The sequence below is a fragment of the Amaranthus tricolor genome, chromosome 16 (genome assembly GCF_026212465.1).
Source record: "Amaranthus tricolor cultivar Red isolate AtriRed21 chromosome 16, ASM2621246v1, whole genome shotgun sequence".
NCBI lineage: Eukaryota > Viridiplantae > Streptophyta > Magnoliopsida > Caryophyllales > Amaranthaceae > Amaranthus > Amaranthus tricolor.
In genome coordinates, this window is record NC_080062.1 from 16,603,083 (window position 1) to 16,621,282 (window position 18,200).

An 18,200-nucleotide genomic window follows, 5' to 3' on the forward strand; every position below is an offset into this window, starting at 1 on the left:
AGTGGTTTAAGTTTAAAATCATAGTCCATATGCTAGAAATTACGTGTTAAGATGCGTTCTTATGCGTTTTTAAGCGTTTTTGTCACTTTTGCGCATAAATTAGCTCTAAGTTAGTTTGTTTTGCACGAAACTTTGCACACAACACTATTTGGTATATAGTTTGTGTTGAAGTGGTTAGAATTGAAAATGATAGTCATATGCTAGAAATTACGTGTTAAGTTGCGATTTATGCGTTTTTAAACGTTTTGGGATTGTTGCGCATAAAGTAGCTAAAACTTGGTTTGTTTTGAACGAAACTTGGCACACAACACTATTTGGTGTATATTATTGTGTTGAAGTGGTTAGAATTTAAAATCATAGACATATGCTAGAAATTACGTGTTAAGTTGCGATTTTATGCGTTTTCAAGTGTTTTTGGCACTTTTGCGCATAAAAGTAGCTCAAACTTGGTTTGTTTTGCTCGAAACTTGGCACACAACACTATTTGGTATATAGTTTGTGTTGAAGTGGTTAGAATTGAAAATGATAGTCATATGCTAGAAATTACGTGTTAAGTTGCGATTTTATGCGTTTTTAAACGTTTTTGGAATTGTTGCGCATAAAGTAGCTAAAACTTGGTTTGTTTTGAACGAAACATGGCACACAATACTATTTGGTATATATTATTGTGTTGAAGTGGTTAGAATTGAAAATCATAGTAATATGCTAAAAATTACGTGTTAAGTTGCGATTTTTTGCGTTTTTAAGCGTTTTTGGCACTTTTGCGCATAAAGTAGCTCAAACTTGGTTTGTTTTGCACGAAACTTGGTACACAACACTATTTGTTATATATTATTGTGTTGAAGTGTTTAGAGTTTAAAATCATAGTCATATGTTAGAAATTACGTGTAAAGTTGTGAGTTTATGCGTTTTTATGCGTTTTTTGCACTTTTACGCATAAAGAATAAACATGGTATTTTTTGCACGGAATATGGCACACAACACTATTTGGTATATATTATTCTGTTCAAGTGGTTAGAATTGGAAATCATACTCATATGCTAGAAATTACATGTGAAGTTGGGATTTATTGCGTTTTTAAGCGTTTTTGGCACTTTTATACATAAAGTAGCTCAAACTTGGTTTCTTTTGCTCGAAACTTTGCACACAACACTATTTGGTATATATTATTGCGTTGAAGTGGTTAGAACTAAAAATCATAGTCATATGCTAGAAATTACGTAAAGTTGCGATTTTATGCGTTTTTAAACGTTTTTGGCACTTTTGCGCATAAAGTAGCTCAAACTTGGTTTGTTTTGCACGAAACGTGGCATACAACACTATATGGTATATATTATTGTGTTTAAGTGGTTAGAATTGAAAATCATAGTCATATGCTAGAAATTACGTGTTAAGTTTTGATTTTATGCGTTTTTAAGCGTTTTTGGCACTTTTGATCATAAAGTAACTTAGTTTGTAGTGCACGAAACTTGGCACACAACACTATTTGGTATATATTATTGTGTTGAAGTGGTTAGAATTGAAATATTCATATGCTAAAAATTGCGTGTTAAGTTGTGATTTTATGCGTTTTTAAGCGTTTTTGGCACTTTTGCGCATAAAGTAGCTCAAACTTGGTTTGTTTTGCACGAAACTTGGTACACAACACTCTTTGGTATTATAATATTCTATTTGGTATATATTATGTTGTTGAAGTGGTTAAAATTTAAAATCATAGTCATATGCTAGAAATTACGTGTTAAGATGCGTTCTTATGCGTTTTTAAGCGTTTTTGTCACTTTTGCGCATAAATTAGCTCTAAGTTAGTTTGTTTTGCACGAAACTTTGCACACAACACTATTTGGTATATAGTTTGTGTTGAAGTGGTTAGAATTGAAAATGATAGTCATATGCTAGAAATTACGTGTTAAGTTGCGATTTTATGCGTTTTTAAACGTTTTTGGGATTGTTGCGCATAAAGTAGCTAAAACATGGTTTGTTTTGAACGAAACTTGGCACACAACACTATTTGGTGTATATTATTGTGTTGAAGTGGTTAGAATTTAAAATCATAGACATATGCTAGAAATTACGTGTTAAGTTGCGATTTTATGCGTTTTCAAGTGTTTTTGGCACTTTTGCGCATAAAAGTAGCTCAAACTTGGTTTGTTTTGCTCGAAACTTGGCACACAACACTATTTGGTATATAGTTTGTGTTGAAGTGGTTAGAATTGAAAATGATAGTCATATGCTAGAAATTACATGTTAAGTTGCGATTTTATGCGTTTTTAAACGTTTTTGGAATTGTTGCGCATAAAGTAGCTAAAACTTGGTTTGTTTTGAACGAAACATGGCACACAATACTATTTGGTATATATTATTGTGTTGAAGTGGTTAGAATTGAAAATCATAGTAATATGCTAAAAATTACGTGTTAAGTTGCGATTTTTTGCGTTTTTAATCGTTTTTGGCACTTTTGCGCATAAAGTAGCTCAAACTTGGTTTGTTTTGCACGAAACTTGGTACACAACACTATTTGTTATATATTATTGTGTTGAAGTGTTTAGAGTTTAAAATCATAGTCATATGTTAGAAATTACGTGTAAAGTTGTGAGTTTATGCGTTTTTATGCGTTTTTTGCACTTTTACGCATAAAGTATAAACTTGGTTTTTTTTGCACGGAATATGGCACACAACACTATTTGGTATATATTATTCTGTTCAAGTGGTTAGAATTGGAAACCATACTCATATGCTAGAAATTACATGTGAAGTTGGGATTTATTGCGTTTTTAAGCGTTTTTTGGCACTTTTATACATAAAGTAGCTCAAACTTGGTTTCTTTTGCTCGAAACTTTGCACACAACACTATTTGGTATATATTATTGCGTTGAAGTGGTTAGAACTAAAAATCATAGTCATATGCTAGAAATTACGTAAAGTTGCGATTTTATGCGTTTTTAAACGTTTTTGGCACTTTTGCGCATAAAGTAGCTCAAACTTGGTTTGTTTTGCACGAAACGTGGCATACAACACTATATGGTATATATTATTGTGTTTAAGTGGTTAGAATGGAAAATCATAGTCATATGCTAGAAATTACGTGTTAAGTTTTGATTTTATGTGTTTTTAAGCGTTTTTGGCACTTTTGAGCATAAAGTAACTTAGTTTGTAGTGCACGAAACTTGGCACACAACACTATTTGGTATATATTATTGTGTTGAAGTGGTTAGAATTGAAATATTCATATGCTAAAAATTGCGTGTTAAGTTGTGATTTTATGCGTTTTTAAGCGTTTTTGGCACTTTTGCGCATAAAGTAGCTCAAACTTGGTTTGTTTTGCACGAAACTTGGTACACAACACTCTTTGGTATTATAATATTCTATTTGGTATATATTATGTTGTTGAAGTGGTTAAAATTTAAAATCATAGTCATATGCTAGAAATTACGTGTTAAGATGCGTTCTTATGCGTTTTTAAGCGTTTTTGTCACTTTTGCGCATAAATTAGCTCTAAGTTAGTTTGTTTTGCACGAAACTTTGCACACAACACTATTTGGTATATAGTTTGTGTTGAAGTGGTTAGAATTGAAAATGATAGTCATATGCTAGAAATTACGTGTGAAGTTGCGATTTTATGCGTATTTAAGCGTTTTGGCACTTTTGCACATAAAGTAGCTCAAACTTGGTTTGTTTTGCACGAAACTTGGCACACAACACTATTTGGTATGTATTATTGTGTTGACGTGGTTAGAATTAAAAATCATAGTCTAATGCTAGAAATTACGTGTTAAGTTGTGAATTTATGCGTTTGTAAGCGTTTTTGGCACTTTTGCGCATAAAGTAGCTCAAACATGGTTTGTTTTGCACGAAACTTGGCACACAACACTATTTGGTATATATTATTGTGTTGAAGTGGTTAGAATTGAAAATCATAGTCATAGGCTAGAAATTACGTATAAAGTTTCGATTTTATGCGTTTTTGAACGTTTTTGGCACTTTTGCACGTACAGTATCTCAAACTTGATTTGTTTTGCACGAAACTTGGCACACAACACTATTTGGTATATGTCATTGTGTTGGAGTGGTTAGAATTGAAAATCATAGTCATATGCTAGAACTTACGTGTTAAGTTACGATTTTATGCGTTTTTAAGTATTTTTGGCACTTATGCGCGTAAAGTAGCTCAAACTTGGTTTGTTTTGCACGAAACTTGGCGCACAATACATTTTGGTATATATTACTGTGTTTAAATGGTTAATATTTAAAATCACAGTCATATGCTAGAAATTACGTCTTAAGATGCGATTTTATGCGTTTTTTAGCGTTTTTCGCACTTTTGCGCAAAAAGTAGCTCAAACTTGGTTTTTTTTTCCACGAAACTTGGCACACAACACCATATGGTATATATTTTTGTGTTTAAGTGGTTAGAATTAAAAATCATAGTCATATGCTCGAAATTACGTGTTAACTTGCGATTTTATGCGTTTTTATGTATTTTTGGCACTTTTACGCACAAAGTTGCCCAAATTTGGTTTGTTTAGCACGACACTTGGCACACAACACTATTTGGTATATATTATTGTGTTGAATTGGTTAGAATTTTAAATTATAGTCGTATGCTAGAAGTTACGTGTTAAGTTGCGATTTTATGCGTTTTTAAGCGTTTTTGGCAATTTTGCACATAAAGTAGCTCAAACTTGGTTTGTTTTGCACGAAACTTGGCACACAACACTATTTGGTATATATTATTGTGTTGAAGTGGTTAGAATTTAAAATCATAGTCTTATGGTAGAAAATACGTATTAAGTTGCGATTTTATGCGTTTTTAAGCATTTTTGGCACTTTTGCACATAAAGTAGCTCAAACTTGGTTTGTTTTGCACGAAACTTGGCACACATCACTATTTGGTATATATTATTGTGTTTAAGTGGTTAGAATTTAAAATCATAGTCATTTCCTAGAAATTACGTGTTAAGTTGCGATTTTATGCGTTTTTAAGCGTTTTTTGCATTTTTGCGCAAAAAGTAGCTCAAACTTTGTTTGGTTTGCACGAAACTTGGAAAACAACACTATTTGGTATATATAATTGTGTGTAAGTGGTTATAATTGAAAATCATAGTCATATGCTAGAAGTTACGTGTTAAGTTTCGATTTTATGCGTTTCTAAGCGCTTTTGGCACTTTTGCGCATAAAGTAGCTCAAACTTGGTTTGTTTTGCACGAAACTTGGCACACAACACTCTTTGGTATTATAATATTGTGTTGAAGTGTTTAGAACTGAAAATAATTGTCATATGCTAGAAATTACGTGTTAAGTTGCTATTTTATTCGTTTTTAAGCGTTTTTGGCACTTTTGCGCATAAAGTAGCTCAAATTTTTTTCGTTTTGCACGAAACTTGGAAAACAATACTATTTGGTATATATTATTTTGTTGAAGTGGTTAAAATTTAAAATCATAGTCATATGCTAGAAACTACGTGTTAAGATGCGTTTTTATGAGTTTTTCAGCGTTTTTGTCACTTTTGCGCATAAAGTAGCTCAAACTTAGTTTGTTTTGCACGAAACTTTGCACACAACACTAATTGGTATATATTATTGTGTTGAATTTGTTAGAATTAAAATTTTAGTCATATGCTAGAAATTACGTGTGAAGTTGCGATTTTATGCGTGTTTAAGAGTTTTTTGCACTTTTGCACATAAAGTAGGTCAAACATGGTTTGTTTTGCACGAAACTTGGCAAAAAACACTATTTGGTATATATTATTGTGTTGTAGTAGTTATAATTAAAAATCATAGTCAAATGCTAGAAATTACGTGTTAAGTTGTGATTTTATGCGTTTTTAAGCGTTTTTGGCACTTTTGCGTATAAAGTACCTCAAACTTGGTTTGTATTACACGAAACTTGGCACACAATAATATTTGGTATATATTATTGTGTTGAAGTGTTTAGAATTGAAAATCATTGTCATATGCTAGAAATTACGTGTTAAGTTGCGATTTTATGCGTTTTAAAACGTTTTTGACACTTTTGCGCATAAAGTAGCTTAAACTTGGTTTGTTTTGAACGAAACTTAGCACACAACACCATTCGGTATATATTATTTTGTTGAAGTGGTTAGAATTGAAAATCATAGTCATATGCTAAAAATTACATGTTAAGTTTCGATGTTATGCGTTTTTAAGCGTTTTTGGCACTTTTCCGCATAAAGCAGCTCAAACTTGGTTTGTTTTGCACGAAACTTGGCACACAACACTATTTGGTATATATTATTTTGTTGAAGTGGTTAGAGTTGAAAATCAAAGTTATATGCTATAAATTACGTGTTATGTTGCGATTTTATGCGTTTCTAAGCGTTTTTGGCACTTTTGCGCATAATGTAGCTGAAACTTGGTTTGTTTTGCACGAAACATGGCACACAAAACTAGTTTGTATATAATATTGTGTTGAAGTGGTTAGAAATTTAAATCATAGTCATGTGCTAAAAATTGCGTGTTATGTTGCGATTAAATGCGTTTTTAAGCATTTTTGGCACTTTATTGCATAAAGTAGCTCAAACTTGGTTTGTTTTGCACAAAACTTGGCACACAAAACTATTTGGTATTATAAGATTGTGTTTAAGTCTTTAGAATTTAAAATCATTGTCATATGCTAGAAATTACGTGTTATGCTTCGATTTTATGCGTTTTTAAGCGTTTTTGGCACTTTTGCGCATAAAGTAACTCAAACTTGGTTTGTTTTGCACGAAACTTGGCACACAATACTATTTGGTATATATTATTTTTTTGAAGTGGTTAAAATTTAATATCATAGTCATATGCTAGAAATTACGTGTTAAGATGCGATTTTCAACGTTTTTAAGCGTTTTTGGCACTTTTGCGCAAAAAGTAGCTTTAACTTGGTTTGTTTTGCACGAAACTTGGCACACAACACTATTTGGTATATATTATTGTGTTGAAGTGGTTAGAATGAAAAATCATAGTCATATGCTAGAAATTATGTGTTAAGTTTCTATTTTTTGCGTTTTTAAGCGTTTTTGGCACTTTTGTGCATAAAGTAGCTCAAACTTGGTTTGTTTTCTTCAATGATCATTGATCCTTGTTCATTCTTCATCGTTCATGCGTTATTGATCATTGAACCTTGTTCATTCTTCATTGTTCATTCTACATTGCTCATTGATCCTTGTACATTCTTCATCGTTCATTCTTCAATGATCATTGATCCGTGTTCATTCTTCATTGTTCATTCTTCAATGATCATTGATCCTTGTTCATTCTTCATCGTTCTTTTATCAATGATCACTGATCCTTGTTCATTCTTGATCATTCATTCTTCATTGATCATTGATCCTTGTTCATTCTTCATCGTTCATTCATCAATTATCATTGATCCTTGTTCGTTCTTCATCGTTCATTCTTCACTGATCATTTATCCTTGTTCATTCTTTAATGATCATTGATGCTTGTTCATTATTTATCATTTATTGTTCATTGATCATTGATCCTTGTTCATTCTTCATCATTCATTTTACAATGCTCAATGATCCTTGTTCATTATTCATTGATCATTGATCCTTGTTCATTCTTCATCGTTCATTCTTCAATGATCAATGATCCTTGTTCATTTTTCATCGTTCATTGTTCATTGATCATTGATCCTTGTTCATTCTTCATCGTTCATTCTTCAATGAGCATTGATCCTTGTTCATTCTTCATCGTTCATTGTTCATTAATCATTGATCCTTGTTAATCCTTCATCGTTCATTCGTCAATGATCATTGATCCTTGTTCATTCTTCATCGTTCATTCTTCATTGATAATTGATCCTTCACTACTACAAAAAAGGGAAAAGGGAACATGCATAAAGAGAACTCCTAAATAGAAAAGAGATCTCTTAGACCAAAGAAAACAATGTTTTAACATAGCAGGTGTAATTGTTAATCTCTTTGACCCGCAACTTGACCAAAGAGAACTCCTTATTTCCTAGTGGTAAGTTCTCTTAATTTTTCTTAAAAATTTCACACCAAAAACCGCCAAACTGAAAATAATATGAAAATTTATTTGTCCCAAAGAATTAATATGAAAATTTTTCTTTTTTTTTTAAAAAAAAGAAATTTCTAAAACAGAAAAGTAATAGCCTCACTTAACACTCGAATTCCCATTTCCCTCTGAATTCCCTCTCAATTCCCTCTCTTGCTCTCACACTGAACTCTAACCGTTAAAACTCTACACACCTCTTCCTCCCCCTTCGCTGCCGCACTCCCGCACCACGCTACCGCCGGCTGCTCCTCCATCACAGACGGATACTCGAACTCGGTGCTGCACTGCTGGCTGCTGCTTCCCTGTGGGCTGTAGGTTGTTCGAATCGAATCGAAGAATCCCTAAAAATCGTAATTTTTTATTTTTTTAAGGTATTTTCACTCTTTATCCTAAATCCTAATATTAATCTTGTTGGGTTTTGTATTAATCTTGCTGGGTTCATTTTTTTTGTGTGGGTGGAATTGTTTAATTTTTGTAATCCGTTGTAAATTTGCTGGGTTCATTCAACTTTCAGTTTGGTGGGTAGTGTGATTTTGCTTATCTTTGCTTATTATCTTGGTAAAATGTCCAGTTTGGTGTAGATTGAATTGCTTTATGTTGTGCAATTTTTGTGGGTTGGTGATAATTTGCCTGGGGTAACTTGTTTTTGTGGATTGTGTACTGGTTGATTCGATGTCAGATATGTTATGTCAAAGGCAATGATATGTAGTGTAATAGTGCTATTTTTGCAAATAAGATTTGCTTGTTCTTGTACTAATTTGGCTAGGTTAGTCTACATTGAGTTTGATTTTTCAAAAGTATGTTGGCAGAGTTTGCAAATTCACATTCCTCAAATCATTTCCCTTCCCCATTTAAACCCATAACTTAAACTAAAAAAACAAAGAAACTAAGATCTTCTGAATTCATTAATCAAACCTATTTAATCTGATCATTGTACTACATTTTTACAATAGCAAGTTTTTGAAGCAAACAAAACAGCAATTAATTATTGAAATACAAAAATTCCCCAAAATTGAAATGTCTCATCAATTTTGGGACGGAGAGAGTATCATTTAAGATCTTTTTCGTAAAATCTGCATGTGTGTAAATCTCTAACCATGGTGCTGATGTGGTAATTACTTTTAATGGTCTTGTGTTTATGATGGAATCATTCTTACTGTTCTACAGTATGGTTTACTGATAAGTTCATTGCTTGCTCCATTTTTATTGCTTTCTGTTTGCTGAACATTTCAGTCTCTGATGTCCTAATTGAATTGTGCTACCTTAATTTCATATCATATTAATTAGGATTTGGATTGTTGAATGGCAGTGGAACTGAATACAGTTTTAAATTAGGTTTTCCTCTGGTATTTTTTGCCTCAAAATCTAATCCGTGAAACTGAATAGCAAAGATAATGATAACCTTGTACTTGTACTTATGTCTAGATACGATGTGGGCATGTATCATTGTAGCTTGTTCTTGTACATATGTCCTTTTCTACTTGCTTGGTTATTAAATATGTATATTTTTGTTACACTTTCCTTCATTATCATGGAAATAGGGTGTTTTTGTTACTAATTCACAAACTCTGGTTTTTGGCAACAACTTTTTTTTGTTGCTAAACGACTTTTCTTATAGTGTCGATTGTCGACTTTTTTGAGGTAAGATTCTTGAATTTTCCATGAATTTTTCAATTCAAAGCAAGAATTCTGGCATCGGTTATTTATATCAATTGTTTTTTCAATCTGTACAATATGAATTGTTCAAGTTTATTTATTGAATTGTTTGTTCTAGCATAATTATAACATGCTATAACTTAGCAGCTAGTATTGCCTAGCTAATGACCGACATGATAACATAGTAGTCATATGCCTTTTCTTTGTTAATTAATTCTCCTTGTAGTTTATATGAATGCATGAGATAATCATGGAATATTTTTCTTATCCTTTACATTGTGTTCAATTTTTTGGTGCATATAAATGGATCGTAGTTGGATATCAACAACAATGCCGGGTGACCCTAAATATCTAGCGGGTGTTAGAAAATTGTAAACTTTGCTGTTAAGAATAGTCAGTTGGGTTCTAAATTACCTTGTCCGTGTTATATGTGTTGTAACTTAATGCATCATAGAGTTGATGAAATTCTCAAACACTTAAATAAATAGGCATTTGATAGAACATATACCCGTTGGATATGGCATGGTGAACCAAAGGAAATATCTTCAACAAGTAGTAGTACTAGACATGATGTGCCAGAAGATTATATGGATGAGGGTGATAAACTAGATGACCTGTTACGTGAAGCTGCTAGTAGTGCTCCTGAAAAACAAAAAATATTTGAGAGTTTGGTTCATGATTCTGAAACACCCCTGTATGCTGGCAGTAAGCATTCAAAATTGTCTAGTATACTTAGGTTATATAATATGAAAGCAGGAAATGGTTGGAGTGATAAGAGTTTTACTCAACTGCTTGAATTTTTGAAAGAGTTACTTCCTGATGATAATGTCCTTCTTAAGGGATCTTATGAGGCGAAAAAAATATTATGCAAAATGGGTTTGCAATATGAAAAAATACATGCTTGTCCTAAAGATTGCATATTATTTAGAAATGAGCATGAATCGTTGAAGACTTGCCCGGTATGCAATGCCTCACGGTACAAGAAAAAGGAAGGAGTGCCAGCTAAGGTTTTATGGTACTTTCCAATCATACCAAGATTTAAAAGACTATTCTCAAATGTAGAGGATGCTAAAAATTTGACATGGCATAAGAATGGTCGACTTGATGATGGGAAAATTAGGCACCCAACCGATACCCCTCAATGAAGGTTTATTTATGATAAATTTGAGAACTTTATGAAAGAAGAACGTAACCTACGCCTAGCATTGTCTACTAATGGTACGAATCCGTTTGGCTCTCTTAGCAGCACCCATAGTACTATGCCGGTAATTTTAGTAACTTACAACTTACCTCCTGAGTTGTGCATGAAAGGAAAGTGCATAATGCTGTCAATGATAATTTCTGGGCCAAAGCAACCAGGAAATGACATCGATGTGTACCTAACTCTTCTAGTTGAGGATTTGATATTGTTGTGGGAAAAGGTGTAGACGTTTATGATGCACATCGAAATGAAAATTTCAATTTGCGGGCATTATTGTTCACTACCATTTAAGATTATCCAGCTTATGGCAATCTCTCTGGATATAGGGTCAAAGGAAAAACAGCTTGCCCTACATGTGAGGATGGTACCGAAGGGAAGTGGTTATCAGCATCTGGTAAAATGGTTTTTATGGAATATCGTCTTTACCTTCCAGGAGATCATCCTTATCGTAAGCAAAAAAAGGTTTTTAATGGAGAACAAGTATTTGAGAAACGTCCAAAGATCTTGATTGGTGAACAAGTGTTTGAAAAGGTGAAAGACATCCAAATTACATTTGGTAAGAAAAAGGAACACAAAGATGCAATTCCTTCGAAGGGGTACAAGAAGTGTTCAGTATTATGGCGTCTACCTTATTGGATATTCCTCTTTGTGAGGCATTCTCTTGATGTGATGCACATTGAGAAGAATGTGTGTGATAGTGTAATTGGTACTTTGTTGAACATCCCCGGTAAGACAAAAGACGGAGTTAACGCTAGAGCAGACTTGAAGGAACTTGGAATTAGAGAAGAACTCCATGTCATTGAGATGAATAATAAGAAACAAAAATATCTACCTCCGGCAACTTATACGTTATCTAGAAAAGAGAAAATTGAATTTTGTGAAAGTTTGGCCGGAGTTAAAGTTCCTGAGGGTTATTCTTCTAATATTCGTAACCTTGTGTCAATGGAAAATTTGAAGCTTGTGGGTCTTAAGTCTCATGATTCTCATGTTTTGATGCAACATCTTTTACCAGTGGCCATTCGTTCTATTTTACCTAAAAAAGTCCGTTATGCGATCAATAGGCTCTGTTCTTTTTTCAATTTTATATACAGTAAGGTAATTGATCTTACTTACTTGGATATTTGGGAGAAGGAGATTGTCATTATTCTTTGCCAATTAAAAATGTACTTTCCTCCATCTTTCTTTGATGTTATGGTTCATCTAACTGTTCACTTAGTTATGGAGATAAAACTTTGTGGTCCAGTGTATTTAAGAAATCAGTGGGCTTTTGAAAGACAAATGAAAACATACAAGGGATACGTAAAGAATGCTTATCGACCTGAAGCCTGCATTGTCGAGCGACATCTTTATGATGATGCGATGGCATATTGCAACAAGTATTTGAAGAATGTGAAGATGGTCGAGATTCTTGAGTCTCGACATAGTGGACGACTTGATGGGAAAGGGACTATAGGTAAGACACAACTCGATATGTCTCCTAATAAACTGCATATGGCACATACATATATTCTCCATAATGAAGATGAAGTGGTACCATATATTGGAAAACACATAGCTCACTTGAGAAAGAATCGACGTAAGGTAGTTGAAAAGGCTTTAACCATTGAGCATAATAAAACATTTTCTAAATGGTTTAAAGATCAAGTGATAAATGAACTCAAGGATTCCTTAAACTCTATTTCCAATCGACTTAAGAGTTTAGCATATGGACCACATTTCAATTCCTCCTTTTATGCAGCATATCTTATTAATGGTTGCACATTCTACACCAGATCCCAAGATGAAATCAGTACTATGCAAAATAGTGGAGTGACTGTTGAAGCTGAAGCTATGCATTTTTCTAGTGCTAAATACAAACGCCCAATCTACAGCAAGATGCAATATTATGGAGTAATTGAAGAGATATGCGAGCTGCATTACTTTGATTTTTCAGTTCCTCTTTTTGGGTGCAATTGGGTTGACAGCAAGAGCGTTGTAACAAATGATGTAGGTTGTACATTGGTTAATTTAAGAAAAATTGGTCATAATGAAGATCCGTTCGTACTAGCAAGTCAAGTAAAACAAGTGTTTTATAAGACGGACCCAAGTGACAAGAGGATGTCTGTGGTTATAACACCAAGGTCTCGTATTGCCATATATTACGTTGATGAAGATGTTACATTGGAGGAGAAAACTTTGACAAAATTCATTGAATTTGAGGATGATATAGATGACACTCCATCAATGTATGTGCGGGAAGATCATGACGAAGGGATTTGGTTTGAATAAAAAAGCATTGAGGGAAAATCCCAAAAGCGTCGTCGTACATCAAAAACTTAAGAAGATTGAGGTTTGTTTTATTAATTAGAATTTTATTGGATACATATACACTCAATGGTATACCTATTTTTATTTTTAACTCCTTATTGTTTTTTCCCGAATTCTATCTAATCGTTTTACTATGTGTAGGCTAATGGCAAATACGAAGAAATCTATACCTGCTAAGCGAGTACGTGGTGATGCAACCACTGATGAGAGTGATAGTGATGATGGTGATCACAGGGGTCGTACTGTACATGCAAAGGTTGGGAAGGCTATTCATGAAGGCCAGAAAATCCAGTTGGAGTGGACTAAGAAACCTGAAATTCCATGTGGTGAACACAAAACTACCTTCTGCTCATACATAGATATTATTGCTCGTGAAAGAGTCAATATTAATTATAAGCACTGGTCTGATCTTCCGGAACAACTCCTTGACGAAGTGTATGAATTCATAGCTGTAGGTATAATTATATACATAATGTTATTTGAAATATTTATTACTATTAGAAACTTCAATTTTCATGTTATAATTGTTTCTTTAAATTTGAATATTACAGAAGGGGTTTGTGGTACTCGAACATCGTAAAAATTGGATTTTGTCACGAGCTGGAACTCGTTGGAGAGCTTGGAAAGCTAGATTAAGGAAGAATTGGTTGTATAGATCTATAGGCATCATAAGAGAAAAGCCACCAAAGGATTATCCGTGGATACTTCAAACAGATTGGGACAAATTCATCAAGTATTGTACATCCAAGGAGTTCAAGGATAGTGTTTTTTGTAGTGAATATATGACAGTAACTTTAGGTCAAATTGCATTTGACAATAATATGCATGATGATTAGTGTTTTTTGTACAATCAACTCGATCCAATTTAGTGTTATTTCTACAGTTTACTCAATCCATTTGATAATGAAGTTTATAGTCATATGTATTAAGTGATTTATACTTTTGGCGAAGGAATTGAGCGAAACTAATAGAAAAAAGGCAAATTTGAAGACATCTGGCTATCGAGGAGGGCGACTTGGGTATCAAAATTTTGAGAAAGAGCTTGTATGTCTCACTTTTATCCACAAAAAAACAAGCTGATTTATCTTGTTGAAATAAAACAACTATTTAATACTATTTTCTCCAAATGTAGGAAAAAGAGCTAGATGAACAAGGGGTTCATCTTGATCAAGTTCCTAGGCATTGGACTTGGACAAGAGCTCATTCTCATGTGAAAGACGGAGTTATTACCTTTAAGAATCCATGCGATTTAGCAATAGCTAAGGAAATTCTAAGAGCTAAGCCCATTGCAATTTTGCTAAATGTTATGTCAACACTAAATTTTCACAATGCATTTTATTTTTGTTTGTTGATGTTAGTAAGCATTGGAAGCTCAACAAAATAACGGAGAGATAGTTGCTGAAGGAAGAAATGACATTTTAGTAAACGTTATTACGAAAAAAGAGCATGGTGGTTGTGTAAGAGCAGTTGGATCAGGCATAATAAATAAGGAGTACTTTGGCTTCAACAAACCAGCACCACCTAAAGAATTACACTCTGTAATCAATCGTATGCACACAAAAATGATGGGCATGGAGAAAAAGCAGAATTATATGATCTCTTTTATAATGACATGCTGTCAATTGAATCAGGAGCAATTGTGTGACTTCATGACAAAACTTGGTGATTGTGTTGGCCAGGGAATAGGTGGTGGTAATGATTTTGGGTCTGATTCCCATCATAGTGATTCTACTAGAGAAAAAGAAAAAAGTGGTAATGGTGGAAAAGGATCAAGTTTTATGCCATTTGCAAGTTTAGGAGTTCAAGATGTGTAATTTGAACTTGTAACTAGTAGTGGTGATGACATTGTTGACAATGAAGCAAGGAAAGAATTGATTACCAATGAAGAGCATGATAATAGTGAGAAGCATGGATTTGAAAATGAATAGGTTCATGAACCAGCTATAAAAGATCGTCATACTAACATTGATGATTGTGAACCATATGTTGTTCAATTGCCTGATTCCGAAGCGCAACCCACACCTTACAATTATCAAACTTCTCCTTTTATTGAGGTATATCCTTCCTTATTCATGAGAGTTTTACTTAGATTAAATAATTTTAAACTACTAACTTTATATGATTATAAATGTTTCATGATGAATAGGGACGGAATGATTGTTTGTTGGGGCTAGAGGGAGATGAAGGGATAGACATTTTTGCCATGGCATAGGTTTATATACCGAAAGCAATAGAAATTGTGAAGAATCATGGGGCCCCTATGCCAAGTGGTCATTATCGAGTCAATATTCAGACGGATATCGAGCCTAGTGCACTTTTGCCATATCCTAATGAGGAAATGACACTAGTTTGTCAAGCTAAGAAATCTTTTATTCCTTGGCCGTGTCACTTCATTTTCCCTTTTCCCAGTGTAAGTACTCCTTAGTAGCATGGTATAAGTTTGTAGACATAATTCATATTATGTTTTGCAAACTAATTGTTATTATCTCCTTGTTTTCAAATTAAGGATGCACAAAAGCAAGATGCAAAGAATTCCATCTCATCATCTCAAAGTTCACCTTCATCCTATTTTCAAACTAAGGACGCAGTTGCACAGCAAGATGATGGAAACAAACTCATCTCATTATCCCCGAAATCACCTTCATCAATTTCATCATCAAATCGGAAATACCAAATCACTGATAAAGATCGTGCCAAGCAGACCACAGACTTGGTAAAAAGTTTTAAATTTGAAGCTTTAGCAATGAGAAAAAGTGAAGAACAAATCACTATAGAAATACCAGACTATGTGTTCCACAATAAGCATACTGTTGACATTGATTACATAGACATGCTTGATTGGTGTTATCAACGAGAAATAGGAGTAGGGCACCTTTCAATTTTTATTAAGTCAGTAACTTAAAACTCCATTTTTTTATTTTTTATTTTTAAAGTTATAATTTATTTATTAATTTATTTTTCTTATGATTTGCAAGGTATTTGAGTGAATCTTGTCAAGAAGAAGGTATCTCTGGAATGTATGGTTTTTGTGATGCTAATATGCTTTCTCCATTATCACCAATAGAGAAAGAAGAGGATCGATCTAACTACTTGGCTAGCATTTTCACATGTAATAATGCTAAGAAAAAAAACCAATTATTCATGGCACCTTATTACGAAAAATAAGTGACAAAATTTTTTTTGTGGTTGTCTTATATTATTATAATAATGTTTTTTTTTCATCAAAAGAATCCCCTTTAGTGATATTGATTTGTGAATGCTATCTTTGTGTAGTCGGAATTGGATGTTAGCAATTATTAGTCCATGGAAGGGATTGGTTTATTGGTTAGATCCTGCTGGTGTGGAAAATAAAGTGCGTGAAAATGCTCGTAAAATTATTTATGAGTAAGTACTATACTATTGAGACTATTGAAAGTAGGCAACAATTGATTTTGGAGGAGCTAAGTATTCGTCAAAAATTTATATCAAACATTATGATATTGGTATCGAAACATAATGACATTTGGATATAATATTGATGGATTGGATTTTCGGCATCAATGTTCACCTTCTCTTTCTTGGCTGCATTTTATAGGACTTATGATTGCATGTTGTTGTGATGTTTCTAGCAGCAAGATACTTACCAAAAGTAGAGTTAGTTGACTACATACAAGCATCTAAATCACCCCTGATAGAAGTATTATAGATTGGGAGAGTGTGATTCAAAGTTGACATTTGTTTGACATATTTTATTTATGGGCAGTTGATTTTTTTGGGAATATATTATTTGATTAGTTATTGAGACAGGTTATGATGTATTTCATTGTTTCCCAATTCGGGGGTTGTCTTATATACAAAGAAGACTCTACCGAAATTTTTGCTCAAATTTTTGTTATTTGACACATATTGTTGCAATAAGTTGGGTTAGTAAAATTTTAATGTATTATTAATGTCTTGCAGTTTTCCCCTGGGGCTCCTTCAACTTATTCTCAGAAGAGCATTGATCAAGTTCGAGATTTATGGATTTCTTACGTTGTCAAACATAGGCAACAAAAATTGCAGAAGGAAGTAGAAGATTTGGATGATGTGTTATAAGATCATATCGATGGAAATTATTAAAGATTAGAATTCATGAAGAATTTTGATGACATTTGACTTTTGGAATAAGATAATTGTATAGTTGAATTCTAGTCTAATTATATGATGAAATGCTTTATAATTTTTGCTGTTGGTATAGCATGTATGAATGCATATATTTAATGGTATATATGGATTAGTTCAAATTATATCGTATTGGTATTTTTATTTATTAATATAGGTCTTTTGTCATATAAATGTTGGTTTAAAATAAAAGGAAATTGCAATTGTACGGCTTTTTTATTAGTAGTTATTGGCAGGGGAAAAGAGAACACCTCCAGTAATTGCTAGTTTACTTTGGTAAGAGAAAAGAGAATACCTCCCTAAAGTAGGTGTTCTCTTTGGTGGGGTAGTAGATTTTTTTACAAGTAGCAAAGAGAACACCTCCATAAGGTGCAAGTTTTCTTTAATGTGAAGAAAACAGAACGCCTATTTGTTCCACATGTACTCTTTTATTTTTCTTAAGAAAATACTAAGAAAGGGGCGTTCTCTAAGGCTAAGAGAACAGTGACATGGAGAATGCTCCTGAGGAGTTCTCTTAGGCATATTTGAGGCATTCTCTTTTTCCGTTTTTGTAGTAGTGCTTGTTCATTCTTAATTGATCATTGATCCTTCTTCATTCTTCATCGTTCATTCTTCAATGATCATTGATCCTTGTTCATTCTTCATCATTCATTCTTCAATGATTATTGATCCTTGTTCATTCTTCATCGTTCATTCTTCAATGATCATTGATCCTTGTTCATTCTTCATCGTTCCTTCTTCATTGATCATTGATTCTTGTTCATTCTTCATCGTTCATTCTTCATTAATCATGGATCCTTGTTCATTCTTCATCGTTTATTGTTCAATGATCATTGATCGTTGTTCATTCTTCATCGTTCATGCTTCATTGATCATTG

At 33.2% G+C, this 18,200-nt stretch overlaps 1 protein-coding gene across 6 annotated transcripts; it reads left to right on the top strand.

Moving 5' to 3' along the window:
- Window positions 1-11,237: 11,237 nt before the first annotated feature.
- Window positions 11,238-17,429, top strand: LOC130802692 (uncharacterized). Of its 6 annotated transcripts, none has more exons than XM_057666714.1 (6): window positions 11,238-13,637; window positions 13,734-14,226; window positions 14,315-15,236; window positions 15,329-15,592; window positions 15,689-16,071; window positions 16,158-17,115. In XM_057666714.1, the coding sequence occupies exon 1, from the start codon at window positions 11,275-11,277 to the stop codon at window positions 13,141-13,143; it is 1,869 nt and encodes a 622-aa protein (XP_057522697.1). In that variant the 5' UTR covers window positions 11,238-11,274; the 3' UTR covers window positions 13,144-13,637; window positions 13,734-14,226; window positions 14,315-15,236; window positions 15,329-15,592; window positions 15,689-16,071; window positions 16,158-17,115. The 6 variants fall into 6 exon arrangements, with proteins under 6 accessions (XP_057522697.1, XP_057522699.1, XP_057522698.1 ...); XM_057666716.1 differs by having other exon boundaries at window positions 11,238-13,204; window positions 13,324-13,637; window positions 13,734-15,236; XM_057666715.1 differs by lacking the exon at window positions 16,158-17,115 and adding an exon at window positions 17,122-17,429 and having other exon boundaries at window positions 13,734-15,236; window positions 15,689-15,895.
- The last annotated feature ends 771 nt before the right edge of the window (window positions 17,430-18,200 follow it).